The 26,968-nt window shown below is 43.7% G+C and overlaps 1 protein-coding gene across 5 annotated transcripts in view; it reads right to left on the bottom strand.

The window, feature by feature from the left end:
• Nucleotides 1–5,438: 5,438 nt before the first annotated feature.
• The window catches only part of NHSL1 (NHS like 1), a 239,398-nt gene continuing 217,868 nt past the window's right edge, over nt 5,439–26,968 (bottom strand). For 3 of the 5 annotated variants that reach the window (XM_036871759.1, XM_036871763.1, XM_036871760.1), the window contains 5 exons: nt 22,954–23,085; nt 13,970–17,218; nt 13,317–13,449; nt 9,822–9,923; nt 5,439–8,225 (listed from right to left, as the gene is read on the bottom strand). In XM_036871759.1, coding sequence (XP_036727654.1) covers nt 7,490–8,225; nt 9,822–9,923; nt 13,317–13,449; nt 13,970–17,218; nt 22,954–23,085 — 4,352 coding nt within the window. In that variant the 3' untranslated portion in view covers nt 5,439–7,489. The remainder of the gene's footprint in view (nt 8,226–9,821; nt 9,924–13,316; nt 13,450–13,969; nt 17,219–22,953; nt 23,086–26,968) is intronic. The other 2 variants (XM_036871762.1, XM_036871761.1) reach the window with 2 other exon arrangements.

Raw genomic sequence — 26,968 nt, 5'->3', positions numbered from 1 at the left:
GCAACTTGGACCATGTAATCTGGCAGACCCTAGGGTACTGGAGGTGTCAGTGGTGAAAAAAATTGCAGTGTGGAATTTATAAGACCCAGTAGGAGAATCACAATGCAGGTCCCTGGGGTCCTGAAGCAAGGCTGTGCTAAGTGCAGGAGAGAACCGCATGCTTTCTGAAAAGCAGCTTCTGGAGTGCTACTGGGCCCTGGTAGAGATGGACCCATGAGACACCAAGTGACGATACATCCAGAGCTGCCCATCTTAGCTGGGCCCTGTCAGAACCACCGTGTCCTAAGGTCTGTGGGACCTTAGGCGGTTCCATCGTGAGATGGAAACGATGCCTCGAGGAGCAATCACGAGCAGGAGCGGAGCAGGCAAGCAAGCTACATGAGCAGGTGGCCCAGATCCCCATGGCATTACGGTTGCCCCCACATTGCTCCCTCCCTATGGCTGTTGGGACCTGTAAGATGGGCTGAAGCGGGTGGGGGGCAGGGACTTGAGCTTGCTTTTTTGTCAGTGAGTTGGCTTACTATGTGGGCCCAAGCTGGAGATGGACAGCAGTTGCATTACACCCTCATTCAGGGGTGACATCGAAAGAAAGCTTCGAGAAAAAAAATCTTCTGCAATCTTTCTGCAAAAAAAAAAGGGCAGAATTTTTGGTGATGGACCTGGTCACTCACTTCGTGAGAGAGAAAAGTTAAAATATATATGGAATCTTGGCAGTGGCCAATGGCTTGGCCAACTGGTCAGGAGTTCGAAAAGAAAAAGAATGGGATTGAGACAAGGTCTGCGGGTAGACGCATATGGTTAGACATCTGGGAACAGGCACAGAACCTGAAAAACCGTATCGTATGTTAAGGCCCACTGGAAAGTACCCACTGGAAGAGGCACTAAACAACCAAGTAGACGAAATGACCTTGCCCGTTGGTATTAGCTCTTGTTGGCGCCCACCCCAGGGCTGGTACAATGGGCACACAAATATAGTGGCCGTGGTGGCAAAGATGGAGGCTATGCATGGACCCCCAAAAATACAGACTCCCACTTACCAAGGCCAACCTAGATACTGCTGAATCTGAATGTCCAACCTGCCAGCACTACATACCAATGCTGAGACCCTGGTAAGGCTGTCGGAAGCCTGACTTGTCATTTGATACCAAGTTGAGTATATTAGACGCATTCGTTCCTGGCAGGGCCAGCAATTGATTGGCACGAGGGTTAACACCTATTCTGGGTATGCAGCTTTCTTTCCTGCTCACAGGGCCTTGCCCAGCACCACAGTCTAGGAATTTACAAATCTCTGATCCTCTGGCGTGGATTTACAGAATGTGTGATCTACACATCATAACATCCAATCAGGGAGAGTAAGCTCATGGCCGCAGGATCCACTGGTTCTCTGACATACTGCACCACCTAGAAGCTGCTGGCCTGATAGAATATTGGAATGACTTGCTTTAGTGCCTGGTTGGCTGCAATACCCTGCCAAGATGGGGCGCCATCTCCCAAACACAGTACACTTACTAAATCAGAGAACCTATATGGTGCTGTGTCTATAATAGGAAGGACACGTGGATCTGGGAACCAAGGGGTAGAAGGAGGAGTGACCTCGCTTATCATCAATCACTCCCAATGAACCACTAGGGATGTAGGACTTTCCACCCCACAACTCTGGGCTCTGCAGAGCCAGAGGTCCTTGTTCTAAGAGGTGTAAACTCTCCATTGGCAACATAGCAAGGGTTCCATTGAACTTCAACCTACTGCTGCCAGCTGGGCACTCGGGTCTCTTTGTATCCAGGGACCGGCAGGCAAGGAGAGTCACCATCTTGTCAGGGGTAATTGACCCTGAACTGTAGGCAAGCCTACAGCTGCATGATGTGGAGAACTAGAGGGCCCACTTGGGGCACCCTTTGTACTCCTTCCCCGATTGTGTATCCACAGGCAAGTACAGCCACCCTGGCTCCCAGGATTTCAGAACACTCTGGAATGAGGGCTTGGTTCACACCATCGGGAAAGCCCCAAGCCCAACAGAGGTGATAGCTGAGGGTGAAAGGAATTTAGAGTGGAGGTGGGGGATGATGAGTAACACTTGTATCCTGGAGACTATTTGCTGGAAGGTTCTGTAGTTGGTCCTATCAAATTCTTCTTTTTAAATCTCTCCTGAGGAAGAGAGGTCCACCAGAGCCCTGGAGGAGGTGCTCTCCACATGCTTATGGGGAACTGGATCCAAGCAGTGCAAGTGGTGGAGTGTGGCAGGCATGGAGATGTGCCATTATATCCCCCCTCAAGAAAAGACTTGCCATCCAGCTGCAAGAAGTGTGCTTGGCTGACAGCCTCCAGCTATTGGCTTCAAAAGGTCCATCTTAGCTTTCAAGCTGAGGCCATGCTATTTCTCAAGGCAGGCAGGATAAGTGGTCAGTGATTTCACTAAGCTGTGGAAATTGAGGGCACACCTTTCTCAGGGTGGCCTCTTGCAAAAGACCAAGCAAGACACTGATAAAGGACCTAGCTGACTGATCAGTACTGCAGGGTGATAGCTCTGCCTGCCCCATTCTCTTTCCTCCCTTTTTCTTTCAAATGTGTTACAGTGTCTACTTCCTAAGGAACCTAAACCAGCGTAGAAATACAGGCACCTTTCTTTTCAATAGTTAAAATAAAGGCTCTAAGTCCAGAAGTAGCATCTATCAGGGCACAGAAAGAAGAATGAGGTGAACCTTTTGAGTGAGGGGAATAGTGGCAGATCTTAAAGGCCTTGCAGGCCACAACTAGAAGTTAGAAGCCTATTCCAATTGTAACATCTAGTCTTTGGAGCGTTTCAAGCAGGGGCGTGCTTGAATTGTTTTTAAAAGCAGATTTTGTAAGGTGAATTGAGGGTGGTTGAAGATGCATGATAAAGGGAAGACGACCAGTTGGGAGGCTTCTGCAGTAGTCTGGTCAAGAGATAATAGTTTGGACCTGAGAGGTGGCGGTGGAACTGGTGAGAAGTGATTGGATTTGTGATATATTTTGGCAATATGGTTGACATGACTTGCTTCTGGTTTAGACGTGGGGTGAAAAGAGAGGCCATAAGGATGAGCCTAGACTTGGGGCCTGAGCCACTGTGTGAATGGTAACGCCCATTGATAAAGGCTTGGATATATTTAAGTTTAAAACACCTCTAAATGCAGATTCTGAGTAGGCAACTGATATACTGGAGCTCATGGACGAAGTCAGGACAGGAGACACTCAGGAGTGACGGGTATATATTACATTAATGTAACGCTATGGGATTAGACACAGTTACCAAGGGAGGGAGTAGCTTGAGAAAAGGCTAAGACCCAAGGCAGGTCACAACATTCCCCTTCTTAAAAACCTTCATTGTTTCCCAGTACTACAAACATAACCCAAATTACCTGGGATGACATCCCAGGCCCTCTACATTCTTGCCTGAGATGACCTTTCCAGTCTCATGTCCCACTTTGTTTTTCTAGAGACTTCCTATTTTAGCTCCTTGGTTTCCTCTAAACACTTTGCTTCTGTGCCTCTGCTCATGCTATCCCCTCCGTTTGGAGTGTCTTTTGTTTGCCAACTTCCCCTGTTCGGCAAAATCCTCCTCATTCGTACACTCTTAGCTCAGGTTCACCGTAGCCAATCCCTCTCTTTTCTTCCTCTGAGAACAGTACCACTCAACTGCAAAGCAGGTGACAAATGACTTACCCAGTGGGTCTGCAGGCAGACAGCCCGCGGCTGGTGCAGTGACTCTGGATGTCATCAATGGACCAGGCTCCTTTCTCCTCCGCCTTCCACAACATGTGGCTTCTTCCGTTCTTATTGGTGCCTCAAAGGTTGCAAGAGTACTGTTCCTCCTCCAGCCTCCCACCCATTCTAGGGATAAAAGGAGGAAGGGGATGGCACCTACATAAGGAAAGCAACTCTCTTGGAAACCCCTAGACTGTTGCCAGTCTCACTGGCCAAAACCGTGCCACATGGCCCTTTGGATTGTGGGAGCTGGTGGGGTGGGTGGTACTAGTATGTTACTTGGTACGTTGCTAGTCTCTTGCCGAAGACCAAGCGGGACAGTGGTAAAGGACCTAGCTGTTTCTGTCCACCACAGGACTCCTTAGGTAAGTGATCTTTTCCCCAGAGTTCCCCATTGCACTGGCTGACTGATCAGGTGTTCTGTTGGTAAAGGGGAACTCACATGGTGCGGGAGGGCGCGCAGCAACGTCTGCCCAGGGTTCTTCCTTTTCGTCTACTCTGACAGTTCACTGTATGTCTTCTTCACCAGGTTTGAAGCACCTTAATGATCTCTCATCCACATTTTTCTATGTTAGAACTCCCTCTTCCTTACCTAGCACATGAGAAGTATTTAATAAAGGGCTTTTTTTCAATGCTGAATAAGTGACTACAGATTGCTCTAGTTCTTGTTCTGTGAATAAAGGCTGGCCTGTGTGGAAGGCAGTTTAGGGCAGCTCACTGAAAGAAACTATGTTATAGTAACTGAATAGCTTATTACAGAACCTCAAGAATCGGGTCCATGTTTTATTCGAAAGACCCTCCTTTCCCCCTACCCGCCCAACAATATCCTAATGTCTGCGAAATTATCCTATTGTACCCATTTCATGATGGCATCCCAGCAATATAAACAATTGTTCAAATTCAATTAATGTGCTGAAAACACATTAATGCAAAAAACTAATCCTGTGTTTCCCCTGTCCTCCTGGGACACCCACCCCCAGAGCTGGGCGTGGTGTTGGTGGATGGGAAATAAGATCGAGAAACAGAAACGCCTCCTTTTCTTTCCTTGTCCTTGTGATTCCCCAAACAAATATGCTCTCATCCCCACAGGAGAAGCAATGGTTTCAATCAACATTTTTCAGAAATAGGAGGGCAGAAATCAGGTCAAAGTTGAGGCTGCTTCCAACCGACAGACCAAATGGTCATTTGTTTCTCTCCCAACTCTTAGAAAAACAAGGTGGAAATAGCTTAGCCCTGGGGCTTTAAAGTCTCGGGGTATAGGGAAGAGTCAATAAGTCTGTCTTCATTGAGTTTTTAAATATATATGGTGCATTAACAGTATCGAGCCCCACAAAGCAGCAAAGCTGAAGATGCCGTGTGTTTCCGGGGTAAGTCTAGATCCTTGTCTCCCTATATTTCAACCATGCTGTGAAAAGTTCTTGCATCTCTCTACACATCACATCACCTGAACTCTCAGTCGATATCTTACTGGGATTTTATTCAAAGTCCATAGGTCACCTTTTAGAGTTGCTTTTCCCTAGGTCCTTTTGGACGGCACCACCCACAGTGTCTGTGATGGTCTATTTCCTCTCTGTTGGGCCCCCACCGCTGTTCTGTTTGTATCCAGCGAAGCACTCAGCAGTTCTGTAACCAGAAGACCTAGCTCACCACTCAAAAATGCATGTACAAACAGCAAGAACAAAAAAAGTTCAAATGTTTACTTTACAATTGTTTTATTCAAAGCAAATTAAAAAACTTAATATATTTTTTCTTTAAAAATGGAGATTTTTAAAAAAGCTTTATAATTAGTTTTGAGGGTGCTTATCTTACCTTCAACATAAATGATTTATATATTAAATTTGTTTTCTGATATCCACGTACATTCTCATCCTTTTTAGGTAGCTATGAAAAGATTTCATATTCAAAAGCCAATGCCACTTTTCTAAAATTTAGGAGAAAAGATTCTTGTGCCCAATGTAGCAGACACTTGCTCCAAGTGGTAGAAAGTCCTTTTGCTCTTGGCCAAATGTCAGGTCTTGATTTCTGGTTGTGTGAAAAGACGTGTTTTGTTTTCTTCAGAGGACGGAAGGAGTCTCAATTCTTTAGATTTGTTTTTGTCTCAAAGACGTGTCTAAAATGGGTACCTAATGTTTTATTGTATAAACGTTATGATGATTGGGCCTGTGCAGTCCAACTTTTAGATGATATTTTCATACCAAAAAAGATGATAATTGGCAGCTGCATTGTATTTAGGCTAATAATCTCAGTACTCTCATCTTAAGTCCTTCTGATGAAGAAGACAAGACTCTGATTTTATTTAACCAACAAATAAAGGAGTCTATGTACATGGCAGTTGGAAGCGGTCACAAGAATATCACATAAAAATAAATACTTTACACACTCTTCTTCCATGTCTAAAAGTGTTAAAATTCTAACCAGAGAAGATTAGAAGGTAATTAGTGAACTCAATTATTTGTAAAAAATATAAAAACACACAAACCAAATGATGCAAAAAATCTTTTTAATCTAAAAATTCATTTCCCAGGGCTGATTAAGAGCCAAGGCCTGCCAATTTTTATCAGTTTATTTGACCAAAAAAAGCTATTCAGCATTTTCTTCAAAGTAAGATAATATGTAATAGGTTTTGATAAACCTTTCTAAATGAGGACATGATACGGCAGGCAGTTCAAGGAAAAATAGCATTAACTTTTTCTTTGGTGTAACCAAAAGGATATCCAAAAGTTAGCAAATGTTGACGTTTCAAGTGATAAGAAATTGCCAAATGGAAGTTTAAACTCTGGTTTAAAAAAAAAAAAAAAGTTGTAAAAGGAAAGGCTCCACCCACAGTTCTGTAGTGCAAGTTTTAAAATTTAATTCTGAAAAATAATTTTATTTAATAAGCAGGAAACAAATTCCAGCAGTGTATCACTTACTCCTCTCCCCTTCTCTCATCTCTGTTACCCTCTCTGTATGTGCCACTGTCATTTCAGCTCTCCAAGGAGGTCTCAGCTGCTGCTCAAGGAGGAAAGTCATTAAAAAATTACCTACATTTCTACAAACCAGGCTAGAAGTTGTGTGTCCGTGGCTGCACAGCAGCAGACTCCGAGTTACGGCGTTGCCATGTCCACGTATCTGTCATTTTTACAAAAAAGAAACAAAGCCTTTTTTCCCCAGAAAAAAGTACCTGAACCGATGAGTCACTTAGCCCCTTACCAACTTTTTGGGGTAACCACTACACGGCTCCCCTTGAAAGCACACCTGTGCACATCCCCAGCCGTTCTGTGCGCTCAGAACCAGCAAATCTACCCCCTCTTTCTCAGAAGTAATGGTCCTCTCCCTTCTTCTGGAACTCACTAATTTCCGTAAACGTAATACTTTTAAAGCAGTTACCACCTTGCTCAGAAGGCTTCATTACTCTACCTAGCTTAACGCTGTCTCTCCTATTTCTGTACATGCTGCTTGTATTTTTTTTTAACATAATAAGTGTTCCAAATGCACACACATACACATCCCTGCACACACACCCAGCATTTAGAGGAAAAAAAAAAAAAAAAAATCTTCCCCAGGAAGCACTTTTAGAAGTTAAGCTTCTACTTGCTTTTAAGCCACAGGGCAAGTGCCAAGTGAGTCCTAAATAGTCCTCCCTTTCCGCCGCGGGGCCGGCCGTGCGGGGCCCACAGCACAGATGCTGAGCGGGATCCAGGGACAAGGCCGGGAAGGGTACCTGTCAGGCTTCCCAGAGCGACGTGCTGCACATCTCCCCACATCACCTGGGAGGTTCGCGCCCTTAACTCTCTTCCCTCTGGGGACCTCCGCGCTGTTCTGATGGATCCGTGCCCTCTGCGCTGGGCCGCCCCTCCATGGGGCCGGGAGCCTGCGCCCCCCGCGAGGCAGCGGGCTCCCCTGCACAGAGCAGGCTGCCCTCACCCCCGCCATCCCCCGCCAGTGCTTCCAGCGAACGTCCCCTCGCAGCGCCCAGGGCCCGGAGAGCCCTGCTGTCTACGGACTCCGTGGCCTCCCCTTCGCCCTCTGAGATGACGGTCATGGGGCTGCTCTGGATCCGGTTCCGCACGCTGTATCGGCTGCTGGCGGCGGAAGGCGGAGTTCGGCTGCGGCCGTACCTGGGGCCAGAAAAGGACAGACTCCGAGGCATCGAGCCTTCGTTCTTGGCCCACTCGTCCTGGGCCTTTCTGTTCTTGCTCGGGGAGCAGCTTGATGGGCTCTCGGGGGTGTCTGGCGAAGGCTCCGACCTTGACCTCTGGAATCTGGGGTCTGTGTTCTTGAGCATCTCGGCTGCGGACATGCGGGCACTGGTGTCTGACCGACTCCCTTTTTTCAGCAGCAGAGCTTTGAAGTTGTCACTGCTGGTGCTGCTCTTCCGGATGCTTCTCTGAATCGATCCCACTTGCTTCTGGGAGGCCAGGCTGGGGGCAGCGCCAGTGGGTGTCACTGGCGGGGAGGGAGAATGGTTTCGGGAGTGATCATCATCGGAATCTTTACGGCCAAGGACTTTCCTCTTAGACCTGAGATTTAAGAACGTTAAGATGAAGGTTAATTCCTCGTGGGCCACTGGATGCCAACCACATCCACCCTGCTTCTCTCACCGCACATTAAGGTCACCAGCTATTATTTTCACTATGGAAAGTACCAAACACCCAGGCAGAAAGAATAGTTCATTGTATTACTATGTGTGCCCATGACCCAGCTGTGATAATTATTAACTTACGGCCACCCTGTTTTCATTTCTACGCTCACTGGATTATTCTGAAACAAATCTCAAACATCATATTATCTTACTTTGGATAGGACCATTTCCAGCGTTTTTAATAACTGCCATTTCTTACTTAACTTTTCTATATGGGACTGATGCTGAGTGAATTTTATGGTGCTGGCGCTTGAATGGCCTAATACAGGGGTCTCCAACCCCTGGGCCGCGGGGTAGCTGGGCCTGTTAAGAACTGGGCTGCACAGCAGGAGGTGAGTGGCGGGCAAGCGAGCGAAGCTTCATCTGTTGCTCCCCATCACTCTCATTACCCCCTGAGCCATCCCCCCCTACCCCACCCCGTGGAAAAACTGTCTTCCACGAAACTGGTCCCTGGTGCCAAAAAGGTTGGGGACCACTGGCCTAATAGATAAACCAACTCCTAGAATGTCCCACATACTGAGACAGGCCCCCACCTTAGGTTCTAGAACAACTCTGCAACTTTACATTCTCCATCATTCTAGAGTTTGGCATAAAACCAGTTTTCCTTGGCTCTTACTGGACCATTCGTCAACTCCTAGAAATCCAATTTTCCGGAAAATAAGAGTGAACCTTCCACATCAGATCCTGTTGGCTGACTGCAGAGAACCACTAGCCGAGCAAGCAAATGTGAGGGATGTGGGTAGAATGTGAAAGAGGAGGGGCCTTCAGGAAAAGTAAAATTGTCCTGGGGGAATTTCTTATACTCAGTCTCTAAGAATCTCCCTGGCTCAATGTGTCTTCTGCTGAGAATGCATTAGAGAAAGTAAAGCAGATGTGCCAAGTGGCCCCTTGCAGGTCTCTTCATATCAACAACTCAAGTGTGGGAGGAATCTCTCAGCTAAGTGCAGGCGGACTGGCTGTTAAGGAAACTTGATACATTTACTAAGATGTGGTTATACCTCTTTTTCTGCTATAAAATTCCAGAACATGCAACCGGCAAAGGTTGAGAGGATGCTATCTGAACATAGAAATTAAGAGTTGAATCTGAGCAACTTCTAGCTGTGTGACCCTGGACCAGTCAATCATCTATTTACAAGTTTTTCATACTTGTAAAATGCAGATGATGATAACAACCTCACAGGTTTGTGAGGATTCAATGAGATAAAGGACCTCTGGAGTCACACAGACCTGGGTTCACCCACTGCTAAAGCTTCCTTGCTCTCTAAACTGGGGCAGGTTAAACTTTCTGATCCTGTTTCCTATCTGGAAAAGAGGAATAACAGTAGACAGTTCAGAGCTTATCAGTAAAGATAAATGCAGTCATAGGCGTAAAGTGTCAGGCATAGAGTAGGTGCCTAACAAACCTTTGAGTGTCATTTAGGGAAATATAATTCTTCCTTCCTGCTATCAGCTCAGGATTCAGTGCTGTTTTTACCTGTCCTGCACATCGAGCCACAGGGGAGGATGGGCCCGTGATGGCTGCCCTGGGCTTGGTGCTCCCAGGGTCCTCTTTGTGCTTCTGGCCAAAAAGAAGCCACTAAAATGGAAGACAGGAAGTGGTAAAAACCCAATTAAGAGGCTGAAGGGGGTGGCCAGAGCTGACATAGCGCCAGCCCCTTTGGGACAGCAGAGACTGGCCTATGGTACTTTGGTTCAACAGTTCTATTCCACTGTCAACAAGAGCACTGCTCTGGAGTTAAGTTGCTGACCCACTGACAAAAACCACAGAAACAATAACATCTCAGAATTTCAGAACTGGAAAACACGTAGGTGGTTTGGTCTGACCAGAGAAGGTAATCGAGGTCTAGAGAGTGAAGTCATACGGCTTAATACAAGAAGTAGGACCTGATGGAGTACCGTTCCAGGAGAGCTCATGACCTCACAATTTATACTGTTTGCTTCCCAAAGACATCTCTGCTCATCTGATTCTTGTAGGTATTGGTTTGTGGCTTTTAAATGTGGCTTTTCTGTTTTGCTTTTAAATGGAGAGGGTGTGCTGAGATCCACATAACAAGCCATAGCTATGCTTGATTAAAGCTACAACCTTTAATTGCAGATTTAGAATGAAGACAGGAGACGGGAATTTATAAAAGTATTGTTGTTTCTCAAGAGTAACTGCCCACTAAAATGAGAATTAAAACTAAATATATGAATTCTCTGCATATATGTATGTATATATACACACAGACTATAAATATGTGTGTGTGTGTATTTCTAAGGAAAATGGCTATTAAAAAACGCTTGAACAATTAACACTGGCTTAAAAACTAATTACTTCAATAAAGATAAAAACTTCACACCTCAACTGGTGTTCTACATTTTCCATCTGGCTTTAAATCTGAAGTGAATTAATTTGCATTATAAAATTTGAAAGTTGTGTTTCAATTTAGATATTCTTTACTTTAGATTATTAGCTTAGGTACTGAAGGATATAAAATAAAGCCCTAAAAATCACAGACTTTAGATGGCTTCCTATTATGTCTGCTAATATATTATCTATATCTATATCTATCTATCCATCTACTAAAAATTAGCCTGCATCTATCTACCTATCTATCTATCCATCCATCCATCCATCTACTAAAAATTAGCCTGCATCTATCTATCTATCTATCTATGTATACATCCATCTATCCACTAAAAATTAGCCTGCATCTATCTATCCGTCTAGTAAAAATTAGCCTGCATCTATCTATCTATCTATCTAATCTATCTAATCTATCCATTCATCCATCTACTAAAAATTAGCCTGCATCTATCTACTAAAAACTAGCCTGCATCTATCTACCTATCTATCTATCCACCCATCCATCTACTAAAAATTAGCCTGCATCTATCTATCTACTAAAAATTAGCCTGCATCTATCTATCTATCTACTAAAAATTAGCCTGCATCTATCTATCTATCTATCTATCTATCCATCCATCCACTAAAAATTAGCCTGCATCTATCTATCTACTAAAAATTAGCCTGCATCTATCTATCTATCTATCTATCTATCTATCTATCTATCTATCTATCTATCTATCTAATCTATCCATCCATCCATCTACTAAAAATTAGCCTGCATCTATCTATCTATCTATCTATCTATCTATCTATCTATCTATCTATCTATCCATCCATCTACTAAAAATTAGCCTGCATCCTTGCTCTCACTCTGTAATCCATACCCTACTCAGTCTTTCCTTCTATCGTGTACACAGAACAATACAGACTGGCCAATTTCTGCATCTGCAGTAGATGTAACTCCTTGGTAGGAGAAACCACAGTCTTTTAGTGCCTTACGAAGGCTGCTACAGTAAAATACAGAGGAGATCCTCGGTATCTTGTTAGGAAAAGTGTGTGGTGATGTGGCCCCACAACAGCTGGGTTCTCTCTGAGACCAAGTATTTAGTGCACAGAGCAACCAGGCGACACGTCTTCTCTGTGGATGCTGTCTTAAATATATATGCCTGTATATTTAGCAACCCAATTGCATCCCATACCACACGGGAGATGTTGAGCTTTGGAAGAATTTCCTAACAGTTACACAATCATTGAGAGCTCATTAGGTGTCCAGCATGACTCGAGTTAGAAACATCAGCGTAAACCTCTAGACATGTCACTGAAGTTGCTTTCAAAGGATGTGGAATTTTTATTTCCCTATTTGGAGGAATAATGTGATCACTAGCTACCTTTTTATTTCTAATGAGAGCACAGAGAGCCGTCAGACAATGTTAGAGAGGCAGTCTTTAGGGTCTATTGGGACATTATACCAATAGTGGAGTCAAGAGTTAAAGAACATAATTCTTGACAAACACCTCAATTCATCAGCTTGGGTTTTTCCCCCCTAAATTAGATGTTTACATGCTGCACGAGGAATCGCAGGTAGGGACTGCACAGCCTCTGCTTTCCATCTCATGCAATAACAGCCTTTTCAGTTAAATTCCAAGAATTGGGAAAGCACTCCTGACACAGGTTACTTACACAGAGAATCAAATGATTTTACGGGATGTATAGTTTCAGGAGGAAAAAAAGGGACCTTGATTCAGGGACCTTGGCAGTACAGGGGCATTCATAACAGTTATCTGAAATACTATGGTAAAGAACTTTAGAAGGAAGTAAAGGGTTTATACAGCATATAGCTTAAAGTCCTTGCACGAACACAATCATATTCATTTTCACAATGACACCGTTGTGGGAGTACTCAACTGTTTATAGCCAGAAAAATGAGGCAATAAATAAAACTTTAGGGCTAAGTCATATTCACTCTTCAAGGTGATCACATGTAAAAAGTACAACAGTTCAGGCAGTTATTTTGAAAATTTTACTCTACATTTTTTTAAAACCCAATAATTTCTTAAGCCAGCAGATGGCACTAGCAGTATATAGTAACAAGCAAGTTTAATTCCTTTTGCTCCTGCTTAAAAAAGATGTACTTTTACTGAAACATTTAAGTAGCCAAAGATATTACACTATAAAATCCTAGTTTTTCTGTAAAATGAAAATAATAACAGCAATAAAACCAAACACTGTTAGGAAAGAAGAAGTCCTGTACAGCGAGTCTGTGCATCTTAAGTCCACAGAACACAGCATCCCTCATCCTGGACTGGACCACTGGCTACTCTAACCCAACTCCTGTAAATATCCAATCAAATACAGTGACACTGCATTTCTTGCTAATAAGAGAAGGGCCAACCAAATGGCATCATCATGTTTAGCCTCTGTCCCCCATTATCATCATAAAAATCAGTGGAACAAAGTAAAACAGAAATTGGAGTCAAGGCAAATAAAAATATAGAAACAAACTAAGAAATCAATAATCAGGTTAGTGAAGCCTAATTGGGTGACAGCAGAAACCTCAAGAAAGAAAAATACATTGAGAAACGATTTGGAAAGGGGGACTCATAAAGTAGATGCAAAAAAGAGGAAGGAAATTTTGGATACCTGTGAATAGCTGCAAAAAGGTCTTCCGTGGTCCGGGGTCTACTGGGGGTCATCACCTCATCACTCCCATCTTCCTTACAGAAGTCACAGGCCTCTGAGGAAGAACCGGCTGTGTCAGCCTCCGGTACCCCAGCTATGGAGAAACAAGTGGCAGACACAAGATGCACAAATGACTTGAATTTCAGTCTGTAGCCAAGCTCCCAAATATGCTTCCCTACCATTCTGACAACGTGAGAATCACAGGGAGAGGCAGTAGGGCCTGTAGTTTGATATTTTACAAAGATGGGGAAAATGACACAAGCATGGCAGTCAAAGCTCAGGCTTTTCTGTTAAAGTCTAGATAAACTGACTGAATCTCTCTTAAATTTTGTTATAACATTTCTTTGCAGCTCTCCAGGGGATTACTCACTGCTATTTAATACCCAGCCTGCTGCCAACCACCCCACCCCCTCTATTTTCTGCGCTTCTGTAAGCTCTACCCTTAGATCTAGATTAAAAAAAAAAAAAAAAATTCATAGACATGCCAAGTTGGTAACCTAAGTACGAGGCAGCACAGGGAGTCCACATACTGCTGGCTTGAACGTGAACGTGCACCAGCTCTGTCCGCCTCGGCTGCATATGGTCGGAGGGGAACAAGAGAAAACCAGACTCACGCCCTGGGTCCTGCGGAGACAAACAGCTCTCCACGTTGTCCCCGGCGTCCGCACTGCTCTCGGCGCCCGGCTCCTCCCGCGAGGGGGCTGGCGAGGCATCGGGCTGCACCATGGGGACATTGGCTTCCACTCTGCCCGGGGACTCAGATCTTGCAGCTCCTCCCGCAAGAACCGAGATGCCAGAGTCGGTCTCATCGGAACCAGCCCCGGCTGCACACCTCTCTCGTGCCTCTCCTCTCGTGGGGCTGGGCGACGCTTTGCTCACGTTCTCTGCGGGCTCCGCCGTGAAATCTCTGTGCGGAGGTGGCACCACCAGAAACAGTTTGGGCTTCTTGGAAACAGGGGGGGGCTTCCTGCTGGGCAACGGGCCGGGTGGCTCATGGGGCGGGGCGGTCCCGGGCCCGGCCTCTGCCTCCCCGGCGCGGCCCGGGCTGCGGCTCGGGAGGCCACGCTCGGCTACACTGTCCTGGCGACCCTGAGTCGAGCTCTTGGCAGGAGTCGGGAGCGAGCTTGTCGCGGAGGCAGGCTGGCTTTCACTCTCCATTTCATTTATGCTATTTCGGGATTTCAGGAGAGCAGATGGCTTTAAATGATACTGGGGAACAACCGGAGTTCGTTTTTCCTGAGATGCATGTTCACGGAACAGTGCTACCTCGGTTCCTGAGTTCTTCCTCACCGGCCGCAACTGCACCATCTGCAACGCCTCCGTGGTGATCAGGGGCATGGGGGGTCTACCGCCCTCCTCCTTGGTGGAAGGCTGCCTGCAGGCCTCCCGGGAGGGCTCTGGCTGGCCAGCTTTTCTGAAAGAAGGCCTGGCATCTTTCATCAATTTGGGGTCAAGCGGTGGGGCAGGCGGGGGTACCGAGGGGGGTAAGGCAGGTGGTAGAGGTGGCAGGGAAGCAGGTGAGTCCAGAAGAAAGGGGCTAAGTGCTGTAGGTGTCGGAGGAAAGAAGACGTTGGTGGGGGGACAGAAGGGAGTGAGAACTTCCGGTGGTGGCGAGGGGAAGAGGGGAGAGCCGGGCAGAGGCGAGCCCTCGGGGAAATCTGCCAGTGGAGGGGGAGGAGGGAGGAAAGGAGACTTGTCACTGGGACAAGGAGATGGGAGAGAGGGGAGAGGAGGAGCAGCAAGGGGAGTCGCCAGCACCGAATCCAGCCTCTTCATAGTTCCGCTGCCTTCCGTAGAAGTGTTGGAGGAAAGCGACGTGGACGAGGAGGAGATGGATACCGAAGATACCAGAGAGGACTTCCTTTCTGGCACCTTGGGCTTGGGCTTCCCCTTCCCATTGGCTGGTGACACTGACTTTAAAAACACAGGCACAGGGGTGAGAGTTGTGGGTGTGTTCGACTGGCTGGAATACCCACTGGATGGAGAAGTGACCCTGTGTGACTTCTCCGGCGATGTGATCTTTGGTTTGACTGCGCCATCGGCCACCGGGGCTACCGCGGCCCTGGACCCCTCCGGGAGATGGCGGCCTGGCCCGTTTCCGGGCAACGCTGCGCTGCCGGCTGGACCCGCCCCGCCTGGGTTCCCCGGGTCCTCCTGCACGCCCGTGTAGTCAATGTAGTAACCCCACGGGTCTGTGTACTCGGACTTGACGCTGCTCGTGTCGCTCTGTGCCGGTGTGACCCCGGACAGGGCGTAGACGTTGGGGGTGGTGGCGGAGGTCAGGCTGCTGCCCGCGCTCACTGTGCTCTGGCTGCGGGAGCGGGGCAGCCAGGGCTCTTCGAAGTCACTGCACAGGCTCTGGGAGGGAGAGCTGCCGCCCTTGCCCGGCAGTTTCAGCTGCAGCGAATGCTGGAGCGAGGCGATCAGGCTCTCGTTCAGCACCTGCCCGTTCGACTGGACGCTCTTCTTGGGAATCCTGCGCAGAGAGTCTGTCCGAGAGGGTGGCAGGGGAGGCTTCTTCGCTTTCTTCAGAGAGATGTTTCGAGAAAGGTTTTTGTCTCGGCAATTCGACCGGTCCCCTTGGTTCTTCCGCGCTCTTCCATCAAAAATATTGACCACGCTGTGCCTCGGGTTCCCAAAGCCATCGCTGCTATTGTACAGATGCCCAGGTCCGTGTCCAGAGTTGGTGTGCCGAGAAGTGTAGTAGCCATCGTGGTCCTCTGCATACACGGCCCTGGCATCACCGTTGTTGGACGTCTGGTCCAAACTGCCACTGCTCATGTTACTTACAGGAGTGGAGTAACCAGGAGTTGCCAGATGTGGCTTCCGTGGGGACGCACGCCCACTACCCGAGGCACTGTATTCCCAGGGCTCCGCGCTGCCGCCGTGTCCCCTGCCTCCGGAATAACTGGACTCACTCTTGCTGTTCAGATCCTGGGGGTGGACCGGGAAGCTCCGGTTGTTTCTACAATTATAGGCCGTGGCCTGGGACCCATTCTCCCGATTTGCGGGCGTATTTAGAGAGACCGCAGAATCGCAGAGGGACACCAGAGTGGTTGCACTGGACGAATGAGGGTCTGAGACCTGTGAAAAAATGGTGGCGTGCCCCTCAGTCCAGTTACCACGGGGAGAAGGATGACCATCTTTCTGCCGGGAGAGGAAGTGGTCTCTGGATTTTATCTTTGTGTATGAAGATGAACTGGTAATTTCACCGTCCAGCTGCCCTAAGCTCTGAGCAGTGTGAATCACAATAACCTCTGAAGAGGAGGAGAGCGTGGCATTTGGGATGAGGGTGGCGGAGTAGGTCGCGTGAGGAGAGACTACACACGCCGGGCTTGTTACGTTTTCACCCTCCAAGTGCCCCAGCTCCTGGGATTTGGGCCTCAAAAGTGTTCCAGTCCCTGGGGCAGCTCCTAGATGTCCGAAGTCTTCGTCTACTTGCAGGTGACCCCTCTGGTAGGCGAGAGTTTCGTCTGCGTCTTCTGCAGGGCGCAGGGCACCCAGCCGTGGCTCCAGGGACTGAACGTTTGTCCTCGCTCCAGACCGGGGGAGACTGTGGAAACCAGCGTCACTGTTGAGGCGAGAAGGGAACACGACGCCCACAGAGTCACTCAGCACAGACATGTTCCCAGAGGAGCCTGGGAAGTGACTCATCTGGGCCGCAATGCCTTGCCCCTTCTGCGCCCTGATTCTTCTCATCGAAGGTGGTAGGATTTTCACTTCCTCAGTCTGACAGCTGGAATCCCTGGTTTCTGAGCGCTGCCCAGCAGATCGATAGCTATCGAGCCTTCCGAGCGTAGAGTAGTGGTCTGGGGTGTCCACTGAGTGGCCACCAACAGCATCTTGGCCAGTGCCCCCCGAAGCTGGAGATAAAGCAGAAAGAGGCTTGTCACCTAAAAATAAAAATCAGTATCTTAGTTCATTACCTTGATCTCTCACCCCCTTCTGACTCTCCTGTTGTACTTAAAAGAAAAAAATCTTTTCTATTTGGTCTGGTTTCTTTTTTCCTGTAAGCACCTAAGAGAAAGTTTAAGTATTGACAGTTACTGATAGCCCCTAAAATGAAAATCCTTATTATGAATTTTGGGTACTTCTCTTAATATATACTTCAAATCCTCCTATAGTTTAAGTGCTGCATATAGGATTCTCAGGTACTCCCTTTGAGATCAAAGCTGAGTGCTTCTTGGAAGGTTTACTTTTCACATAACCTCCTTTTCGTAAAGGTAGCCTTTCACCCACCTGGTGATTGCACAGAACAGCCGTCAAGCAATGACTGTCTTTTCCAAAGACAGACGAATGTAGCAGTTCAACAATAGGGCTACAGAGATACCATTTATGAGGGATATTGGTATAAAACATAGTTAATTACATTAATTTTTTATGTCAGAAGGAAATCCTAAGAAAAAGAAAAATGATTTACAGGCCCATCTGTGTTTCAAACATTTCATTATCCATCTTAAGCCATTATCATCTGTCTGTTGATGACATTCAAAATTCAGTAGCAATCTGTTGTGCTCTGGTGGGGAAAAGGCAGCAGGAACAGATCCAGTGAACACTTCCTCAGATTAGGATTATTCATTTCTTGGAGCTTTGTAACCAAACAGAAAGAATAGTATGTTTAAAAAAAAAAGAAGCAGCAGCAGCACGAGGCAGGGTTTACAGAGAGGGAGGAAAATGGATGAGAAAAATCCTTAAGTGTAGGTAAAGGTTTCAAGCTACCTAGGAAAGAAGAGAAGCTTAAAAAAAAAAAAAATCATGAAGCCAAGAACTTAGTCAAAGTATATATAGAAAAAAAAATCAATCCATGCATAGTAATCTTTAGGACATATTAAATCTTGAAAAATACTAGCAAAACCATAATTCTTTCTATGTTGTTACTCATCAAGGACCACCTGGCATCCCTGTTTACCTGGACAAGGACACTGGTGATGACGGGATTCCTGAGATCTCCCTCCCTACCTCACTTAAATTAACCATCATATGTCACATGTCCCTGACTGGATAGCACAGCTCACCCAAGGAGCAAAGCACAATGCTAAAATGGCAGCAGTGGTCTTGCATCAAATGCACAGGAGATGCTACCCTGCAACGAAGGCTCCCCAGCATAAAGCTCTTTCCTTCACTGTGATGATGGAGAATCACTTTTGTACCCGTATCTCTGGCAAAGAGGATCTATTTCCTCCTCCTACCCTCTGCCAAGTATACTTACTGCACACACACACACTCACATGTGCCCATGTGACGTTCTCCCTCAGAAAGAGGGGAAGTGGGCAAAAGGGCAGGAACAGAAGAAAAACCCACTTTAAGGAAAGAAGAAACGTGCAAGTTTTTGCGGTTTAGTATTTTAGAAGGTGGGGGGTTGACTTGTAGTTCTGTATCAGTTTGCACCAGTTCAATTCCAAACATTCAGCATACCTTATTATGTTAATATCTTTTTCTTTCAAATTTGTAGTAGTTTTTACATGAGGTCAGTGGCAGATTTTTAAATGTCTTTAAGGGCCATAAACAAAGTCTTGATTCTTTCAGGTAACAATTTTGCATGTGAAACCATTCTAGGCTTCTGAAAATGGGACTACAGCCATTTCTTCACCACCTAGAGCTCAATACTATTTTTTAATTAAAATAACAATGCTTTTCTAAAGACCTCTAATATATATATATAAAACAACTCTGATATTATTTATCACAGGGACCACCAAAATTCTATTCCCAAGAGAGATCCTCCAAAATTTTCACAGTACAAAAAGTGTGACAATATTACAGGACACAGATGAATGTTATCTTGATTAAACAGCAAAAATTACAAAAATAGAACTACAAACAAATATAGTCTGCTCGGGTGCTGCTAAAAATCTTGATGGGATTTACCTGATTTTAAAATAATTACACATATTTTTTCTTTTACTTATTATATAATACTACAAGGACTGCCCAATTTTTAAAAAACACATGTAATCAAAAATGATAGAAATCTACAAGTTAGTTTTACTTAAGGTTTAATGTATTGTCAGGTCTAAAGTAATGTTCTTAGTACAAACCAGCAAAAATTATTCAGAAGGGGATTCCTTTAAACAAGGCCTTTTCTGCTTGGGGAATCCATATTGGGATAAGTTCCAGGAGTACCCAAATTATTCAGCAGCCAAACAATCATTATATACCAACAAAATAATCTTACCTGATTCTAAAAGATGAAACCTCATAACAGGTCATTCAAATACAATTCAATGTACGTTTAAGATCAGAGTAAAGAAAGAGTTAGAAATTTCGGCCTTTTATTTAAATGGAAGGCAACACATTATATACCATAAATATGCTTTAAACAGAAAATATCATACCTTGCTTTTAAAGCTTTATATATTGACTGGTCTCTCGAGGCCATACAGATTTTGAAGTAAAAGCTGCATATAATTAAGCACAATTAACTCTCTACTTCTGGGAGCATCCCTGGTTAGATTTTAAAAATCCAAAGTCCCAACAACTTGGGCAGTGTTTAGTGGACAGGTTGCATCTTTCCTATTAAATGTCCTTCTTTCAGATAATCGTATCCTTTAAAAATCTAACTTGTTTGACTCAGCCATCCTTCCCTACGCTTTATATCTAAGGATGACTAACTTTTAAAGAAAACATGAAGTGTCTATTTTTGATAATCATTAGTTAGGTAGCACAAAGCTTTCCAATCAGACACCTTATAAGTACAAAATATTGGAAGAAAGGGCAAGGTCAACCTTTCTCCAAATGAACGAACAAAGAAAAGATCTAATTTTTTTGCTAATATGTTACTGTATTCAAATGTTACTTTGCCTTACTCTACCCATGAATCCTTCCAACTACCCTATCTATAAAACTAGAGTGGTTGTCTAATTGTCTTTTTTTAAAAAAACTAGCTCTAACTCAGATACAGCTGTCTCAGTTGACCTCCAGCGGTGATCCAGGACATGTCATCAACTGTGCAATGACATCAACTGTCTCACATCTGGTAACACTCACAACACAGATGATGTAGGGAAAGCTATTGTCTTTCCGCTAGGATTAGTGGTGTTCCTATGTTACAGGCAAAAGAGAAATGAATGCAGGCCCTAGAGACTCTATCATTGGTTTTAAAAATATTAAAATTACAGAAGATATGATTTACCTAACTGATCAGATCCTTCCAGTAAGGTCAAAGAGGCAACTGAGTTACTGGCTCCATACTGGTTGGTTCAGTAATAAAAGTGATAAAAGTTCTTAACTCTGAGGCTATGGAAATATAGATAGATAGATAGATGGATGGATGGATGGATGGATAGATAGATAGATAGATAATTCATATTGAATACTTATGTGTATGTCTATCTTTATTCAGGCCAAACTATTCTTATACTCTTTGCACAAAGCCATCCAAAACCTACCCATATTGGTTGGAAAGCCACTCAAAACGTAGCCTACCTGGAAACATCAACCTTGTTATCTTGCAAAGAGCTGTCTTTAAAGTCACTTTTTTAGGTTAAGGCTCATCTCCTAGAAGATCAGTTAAAATATAAATATTACCGGAGTTCTGTAAAAACTTAGCCCATTGGGACTTCCCTGGTGGCGCAGTGGTTAAGAATCCGCCTGCCAATGCAGAGGACATGGGTTCGAGCCCTGGTCCGGGAAGATCCCATATGCCGCGGAGCAGCTAAGCCCGTGCGCCACAACTACTGAGCCCTCGAGCCACAACTACTGAAGCCCACGTGCCTGGAGCCTGTGCTCCACAGCAAGAGAAGCCACCGCAATGAGAAGGCTGCACGCCGCAACGAAGAGTAGCCCCCGCTCGCCGCAACTAGAGAAAGCCTGCACGCAGCAACAAAGACCAAACGCAGCCAAAAAAAAAAAAAAATTAAAAAAAAAACCCAGAAAACAAAAAAAACTTAGCCCATTAATATCAGCTGAACATACTAGTACATATTATTTTTTCTCAAATTAGTTAGCTGTTATCTAAAGGAGAGAGAAAAATAGAGTCTGAAAGAACGGGATACAGGAGCCCTGGTCCACTAAAGGAGGCAGATGTGAGGGCATGAACCAGAAGCAACTTTCAGAAATCCTGTGAAATCCTGTAAAATTATCTATCTGTGGATGCAATCTTGCCTCTGTTTGTGATTAAACTCCTGTGTTATGGGATAAGATGCGTACCCGTATGTCATCGGGGTTACTGGAGCTATCTAGAGCAGAGGAAAAGCATCGCTACTCTTGTCCCGTTGTTGTTACAGTCTGGAAGGCAGAGACCACATGCTGTAGAATTGGATGGCAGTAAGAGAGAAGACGCGGGGTGAAGAAGAGTGAGACTTCCTTCCCTAATATAAAGCATTTAGGCAAGGGTGTTAGGAAAAAACACATAGGAGTGATGTCTGTGGCACCTGGAAGTTGAAATGCTACCTCAAACTGCTGTAACATATACCAATATTGCTAGGATAAACTCATTTTGATTAAAAGACTAATAGGCAAGTTCAGACATAATGATTAGGAGTTTCTAGAGTATAGCCCTCAATAGCAAATAAAAGTAAAAAGACCAGGTGAAGTAATTATAAGGAAAGAAGTCCACAGGTTGGCCAAAAAGAAAAAGGCAAGTTTCAAGATAGGTAGTATTAAGTTGAATACAATAATTGTAATTGTAGCTATTACGTTTATAGTAGTACCAGGCACCAAGGGCTTCATCTGTATAAATTCATTAAATCCTCTAACAACCCTATGAGGTAGGTCCTAGTAACATCACCAGCCACATTTTTTGAATGAAAAAGTAGACTCAGAGAGGTGAAGTAACCAGCTTGAGGCCACCCAGCAAGTAACTGGCAGAGATAGGATTTAAATCCAAGCAGCCTGGCACCAGAGCCCCTGCTCTTAGCCCTGCTATCTCGGCAGACATTCCTGATGGGCCATGAAAAAACAGGGAGAGGAAGTGAATATAGAAAGAAAAGAAGGAAAGGATTATCCAAAGCATATATAAAGATAAGCAGAAACAAACTAGATGAGTGAATAATGAAGTAAATCACCCTCTCCACCAGCCGAAAGTTTTTTTCGTTTTCTTTTTTTATCAAAGGTTGAAAAATACTGAATCAAAAAGCTATGAAATTGTTTCACCGAAGTACCAATAAAGCACTAGCCAACATAAGTGACTATTTTCTACTGTACTGGTATTTACTAATTATGCTATACTGCTGTCTCTGATGACAAAATGCCACCAATATTGTCAGTACAACTAATGAAGTTGTACTTCATAATTTGAAGTCCTAGAATAAGTTTTTGGTTTTATGAAGACTTAAGCTCTAAATTGAAAGTAAATTTTATTGTGGGAATGCCCACTGTTCAAGGTACATAGAGATGATGACATAACTTAAATTTCTATCATCCCAATTAATAGTTTTCATATAGGCTCTTCCTCTTACCTTCTCAACAAAACTGAATAAATCATCTGCATGGGATGTTAAGATTTGTACCCAGTGCTTCGCTCAGGAAAGAAGCTGGCCCTCTGGGGTACCAAAAGGCTATCAGAATGTATCGATTTCATAAGCACCACCGATGAGGTTAGCATAGTAATGGTGAGTAGCAATGCGGGGCAACAGAATACAGTTCTGATGAGCCATACCTAGCTCCTTCTGTATGCTGTCAGGGACTCCTGTAATAGTCTTTCTCCTTTTGACTTTCTTCGGTCGTCTTACCAGAGTGTCTGTGTAAATTAGAGACCGCCGAAGGCTGGCCTGGCGATCGAAATTCTCCCCTAATGTAGAGTAGTAGAACAAGCAAAGCAAGGTTATTTTCAAGCAAGCCGACACCATGCACTTTCTTCCAGAAGCTTGTTGTAAAATGCTAAGAAGGTATTAATAATGATGTTAGCCAGTCATACGATGATGAATGAATGCTGAAGGGCAAAAAAGGAAGGAAAGCACATTAGCACCATAAGGCTATTTTCCAACTTCCGTGTGTGTGTGTCCTTCCAAAGGAAGCACCTTGAGCTCATTTGCAAATGAGCTGGAGTGGCAAATACAAACTGGTGAATAACACACTGGAAAAGTGATTTTGTGTTATTTAAAAAAAGGTATCATTTTGGAAGTATTTTACAAAGGTCTTCTGGTCACTGAAATCACGCTTAACATCAGCGTGTATGCGGTGCCGGCGATGAATATGTCTGACTCATCTGGTCCTCTCCAGAGACCAATGTAATGTCTTGTCCTATGTGATGAAACAAATAACTTAATCAAGACTTTTGGATGAAGAGCTTTTTCTTCCGTCAAGGAGGCTGATAATTTGGATAGACTGTGGTAATTGCTATGGTGTGAGATACAATGATAATGAAAAAGAAAAAGCCTTATAATGATAAAGTACTTTTTTACCACAATGAGACCCAGGAGCGCTGCTGTTGTTAAAGCTGAACTGCTTCTTGCTGTTTCTTAATCACTTTTTAAAGTTGATCTAAATTCATTTCAGTTATGTTGAAACCAAACCCAGAATGCCACATCCCCAGGACTTTTTTTCTTTCTAGCATGTAAGATGTGTGATTAAAACACCATGGAAACCATAAAATAGTAACGTATCAGTTATTGATCGGTCTGCTTTAAATTTATCAGTTTAAATTTAAAGCAGACCAATCAGTTATTGATCGGTCTGCTTTAAATTTAACAGTTTAATTAAAGAAAGTTTTATAGCATTGACCTTATTAAATGGTTCTTCTCCTCAAAAAGAGATTTAAAAAAAAAATACATACACAAAATACATACTTTTATATTTTAAGAAAAGTATAAAAATTATTCACTCTTTTTAGCAATACTGACGCACATTCAAAGTGGGTATGTTGTAAACAATGTATCTTCTATTTTAATGGGAATAAATTGTGAATAGAACCAATAAGGTTCTAGTCAAAACAGAGGATAAAAGATCTGAATGATCAAAACACATTTTACCTACAAAGCAACAAACTTAGATAAGTGCTTGCAAACTTGAAAATGCTCACACTTCTGTTCCTAATGGAGAAAAACAGAAATGACTTAGAGAAGACCCTGAAACGCCGGAAGGTACCATCACTGTGACAAATGGGTCACTATGTACAACAGCATATATGGCGCTTGTAAGGGACAAGTCAGGACTTCACTGGTCCACTAGTTCCCTGCAGCAGAGGAAAAATATTTTCTTGGATCAAGCCATTAAGAATGGACAGAACATTAATAGATAGTTGCATTTAGTCTCCAGGTTTGCTTCCTAAACTAAAACAAAGATAAACCACCCAAGCTCCAAAGAAATTAAGAAACAAATCATGAAGATGAACATTTAAGACATACACCATTACTGGTGCCAACACTCCATCTTGAATCGTGACCTAAAAGGACTGCTTGCCCCGCTGGATTATACATTTCTGGAGGGCAGGGACCATGATCATGTACTGTAGCATCGCCTGTGGCATTCAGCTCAATGCCTGACACAAAGCAGTTATTCAGTAAATATCTACTGAATTGAGAGGAATTTAATTATTCCCTTTCATTGAGAAATGGCATTAGTTGGTCATGGTTACTACTTAGAAATCAATTTAGCTAGCTCGAACATCAGTACAAAGGCAGTTTGTAAGAAGTGCTTAAGGATGTTTACCCACTCTATTTATCTTCCAGGTGGAAGAGCTGTTATCCCACATGGCAGACTATGGGACATACGCGTATGTACATTTTATTTTAAACATTTTTTTCTCAACTCTTAGAAGATGATGAGTCCCACAGGACTATGACTAAAGGGATTAAATTGATTTTCAAGCCAGCAGCTCATTGGGCTAATGTTCTACCTCTATGCCTGGCGAGCATCTCTCTGCATTTGAAATAATGTATTTATTGGCATTCTTCCCTCTGCTGAACTGTACTGCAAACCAAACAGAGGGTCAGTGTTCATCCAAAAAAATGAACACATGACAATGCCCTACAGGAAGCTACATTTTTATTTAAAAAGTCTTCTAGGGCTTTAGAAATATATCGTTTAAAGAGCAGGAAGTTGTATAACCTATGTCAATTCAACCACTAAAAGTAAACATTTTAAAATGAATGCTTATTTATACCAGAATATTAGAAAAACTACTTCTTTATGAAATACGTGTGTATATGTGAACACACGGATCCAGAAAATGGATCAATAAATATGTAATTAGGTATTTGCTTTCTACATTTCCAAAAACGTTAACCACTCAGAATTAAACTGCATTTTTTCCTAACTCATACCGCTCATTTGTTTATTGTCATTCACCTTTCCTGTGTGGCATTTTCAAGGCCTCCTTTTAAACTCTATGTAATTCATATCCACTTAGTCGTCAAACAGGAGAGAATTAAGTTCAAAGAGACTGACAGTGTCTGCTGTTGCGACAACGTATTTCACTGCAAATTATTCTTTATTCCTGAAACTCTGGTTACTCTGTTTTAAATTTCCTAATTTCACGATAATGCAGTTTACCCTAATTCCATTAAGGACTGTCACATTTCATAGCACAATCTTATCTTATAATATTATTTCTGAGGCATTTAATCATATATAATGTAATTACATTTCTGCTGCATTTAATCAATCAAACAATGTAATGCATTTTCTTGTAGAAAATATGCACCCATGTATTTCATTGAGCAATAAACATTGTACTTTGTTCTGAAATGTAACTACGTATAAAAATATCTTTAAAAAATATGATCTAGGTGAATGAGAATCACGCTCAGAAAAATCAATGTTATTTGTAAAGAAAATGGAATAAAATGCCATGCTAGTCCTTTAAGGCTTAAGTATAGTAAATATGGAAAAATGCACATGGAATTTAAAATAATTCAGGTACTTATTTATTAAATTTCTCTGGAATTCAAAATAAGAGTTTTAAATATAATTTTTAAACATCCTGTAAGGTTTTAAAAAATTCTTCAGTGGGGCTTCCCTGGTGGCGCGGTGGTTGAGAATCTGCCTGCCAATGCAGGGGACACGGGTTCGAGCCCTGGTCTGGGAAGATCCCACATGCCGCGGAGCAACTAGGCCCGTGAGCCACAGCTACTGAGCCTACGCGTCTGGAGCCTGTGCTCCGCAACAAGAGAGGCCGCGATAGTGAGAGGCCCGTGCACCGCAATGAAGAGTGGCCCCCGCTTGCCACAACTAGAGAAAGCCCTCGCACAGAAATGAAGACCCAACACAGCCAAAAATAAATTAAATTAATTAATTAATAAAAAAAAATTCTTCAGTAACTATCAAAATGTTTTCAGTTCCTTACAAAACGTTTTCAATCCCACCAATGCCATGGCAAGAAGCTTTCTAACAGTAGTCAAGAGCAGTAGCCTCAGAAACACAGCAAGGGTGCTATGGGTTTTCATCCTAATTTTTTATGAAAACTTATCCTTATTGGTCACCTGATTTTTTTTTTAGGTTCTGGCCCTATAAGCCAGGCTTTGTACGGACTGGTTATCAATATAACTATCAGTAAACTATTTCTCTTGAACACATAGTCTAATGGCTGAAGCTACTAACTCTTAACGTGTCTATTTTGCATTCTGTACACTCCCCAAACCACTGACCTAGCTTCTCTGCAGGCTATGGAAGTGATAAAGTAGAAAAGTTTTGATATCTTTTAACAGTTCTTCTACATTTGTGAAATACTGTCT

Source organism: Balaenoptera musculus, chromosome 12 (genome assembly GCF_009873245.2).
Source record: "Balaenoptera musculus isolate JJ_BM4_2016_0621 chromosome 12, mBalMus1.pri.v3, whole genome shotgun sequence".
Classification (NCBI taxonomy): Eukaryota; Metazoa; Chordata; class Mammalia; order Artiodactyla; family Balaenopteridae; genus Balaenoptera; species Balaenoptera musculus.
This window is presented reverse-complemented; position numbering and strand designations above follow the sequence as displayed.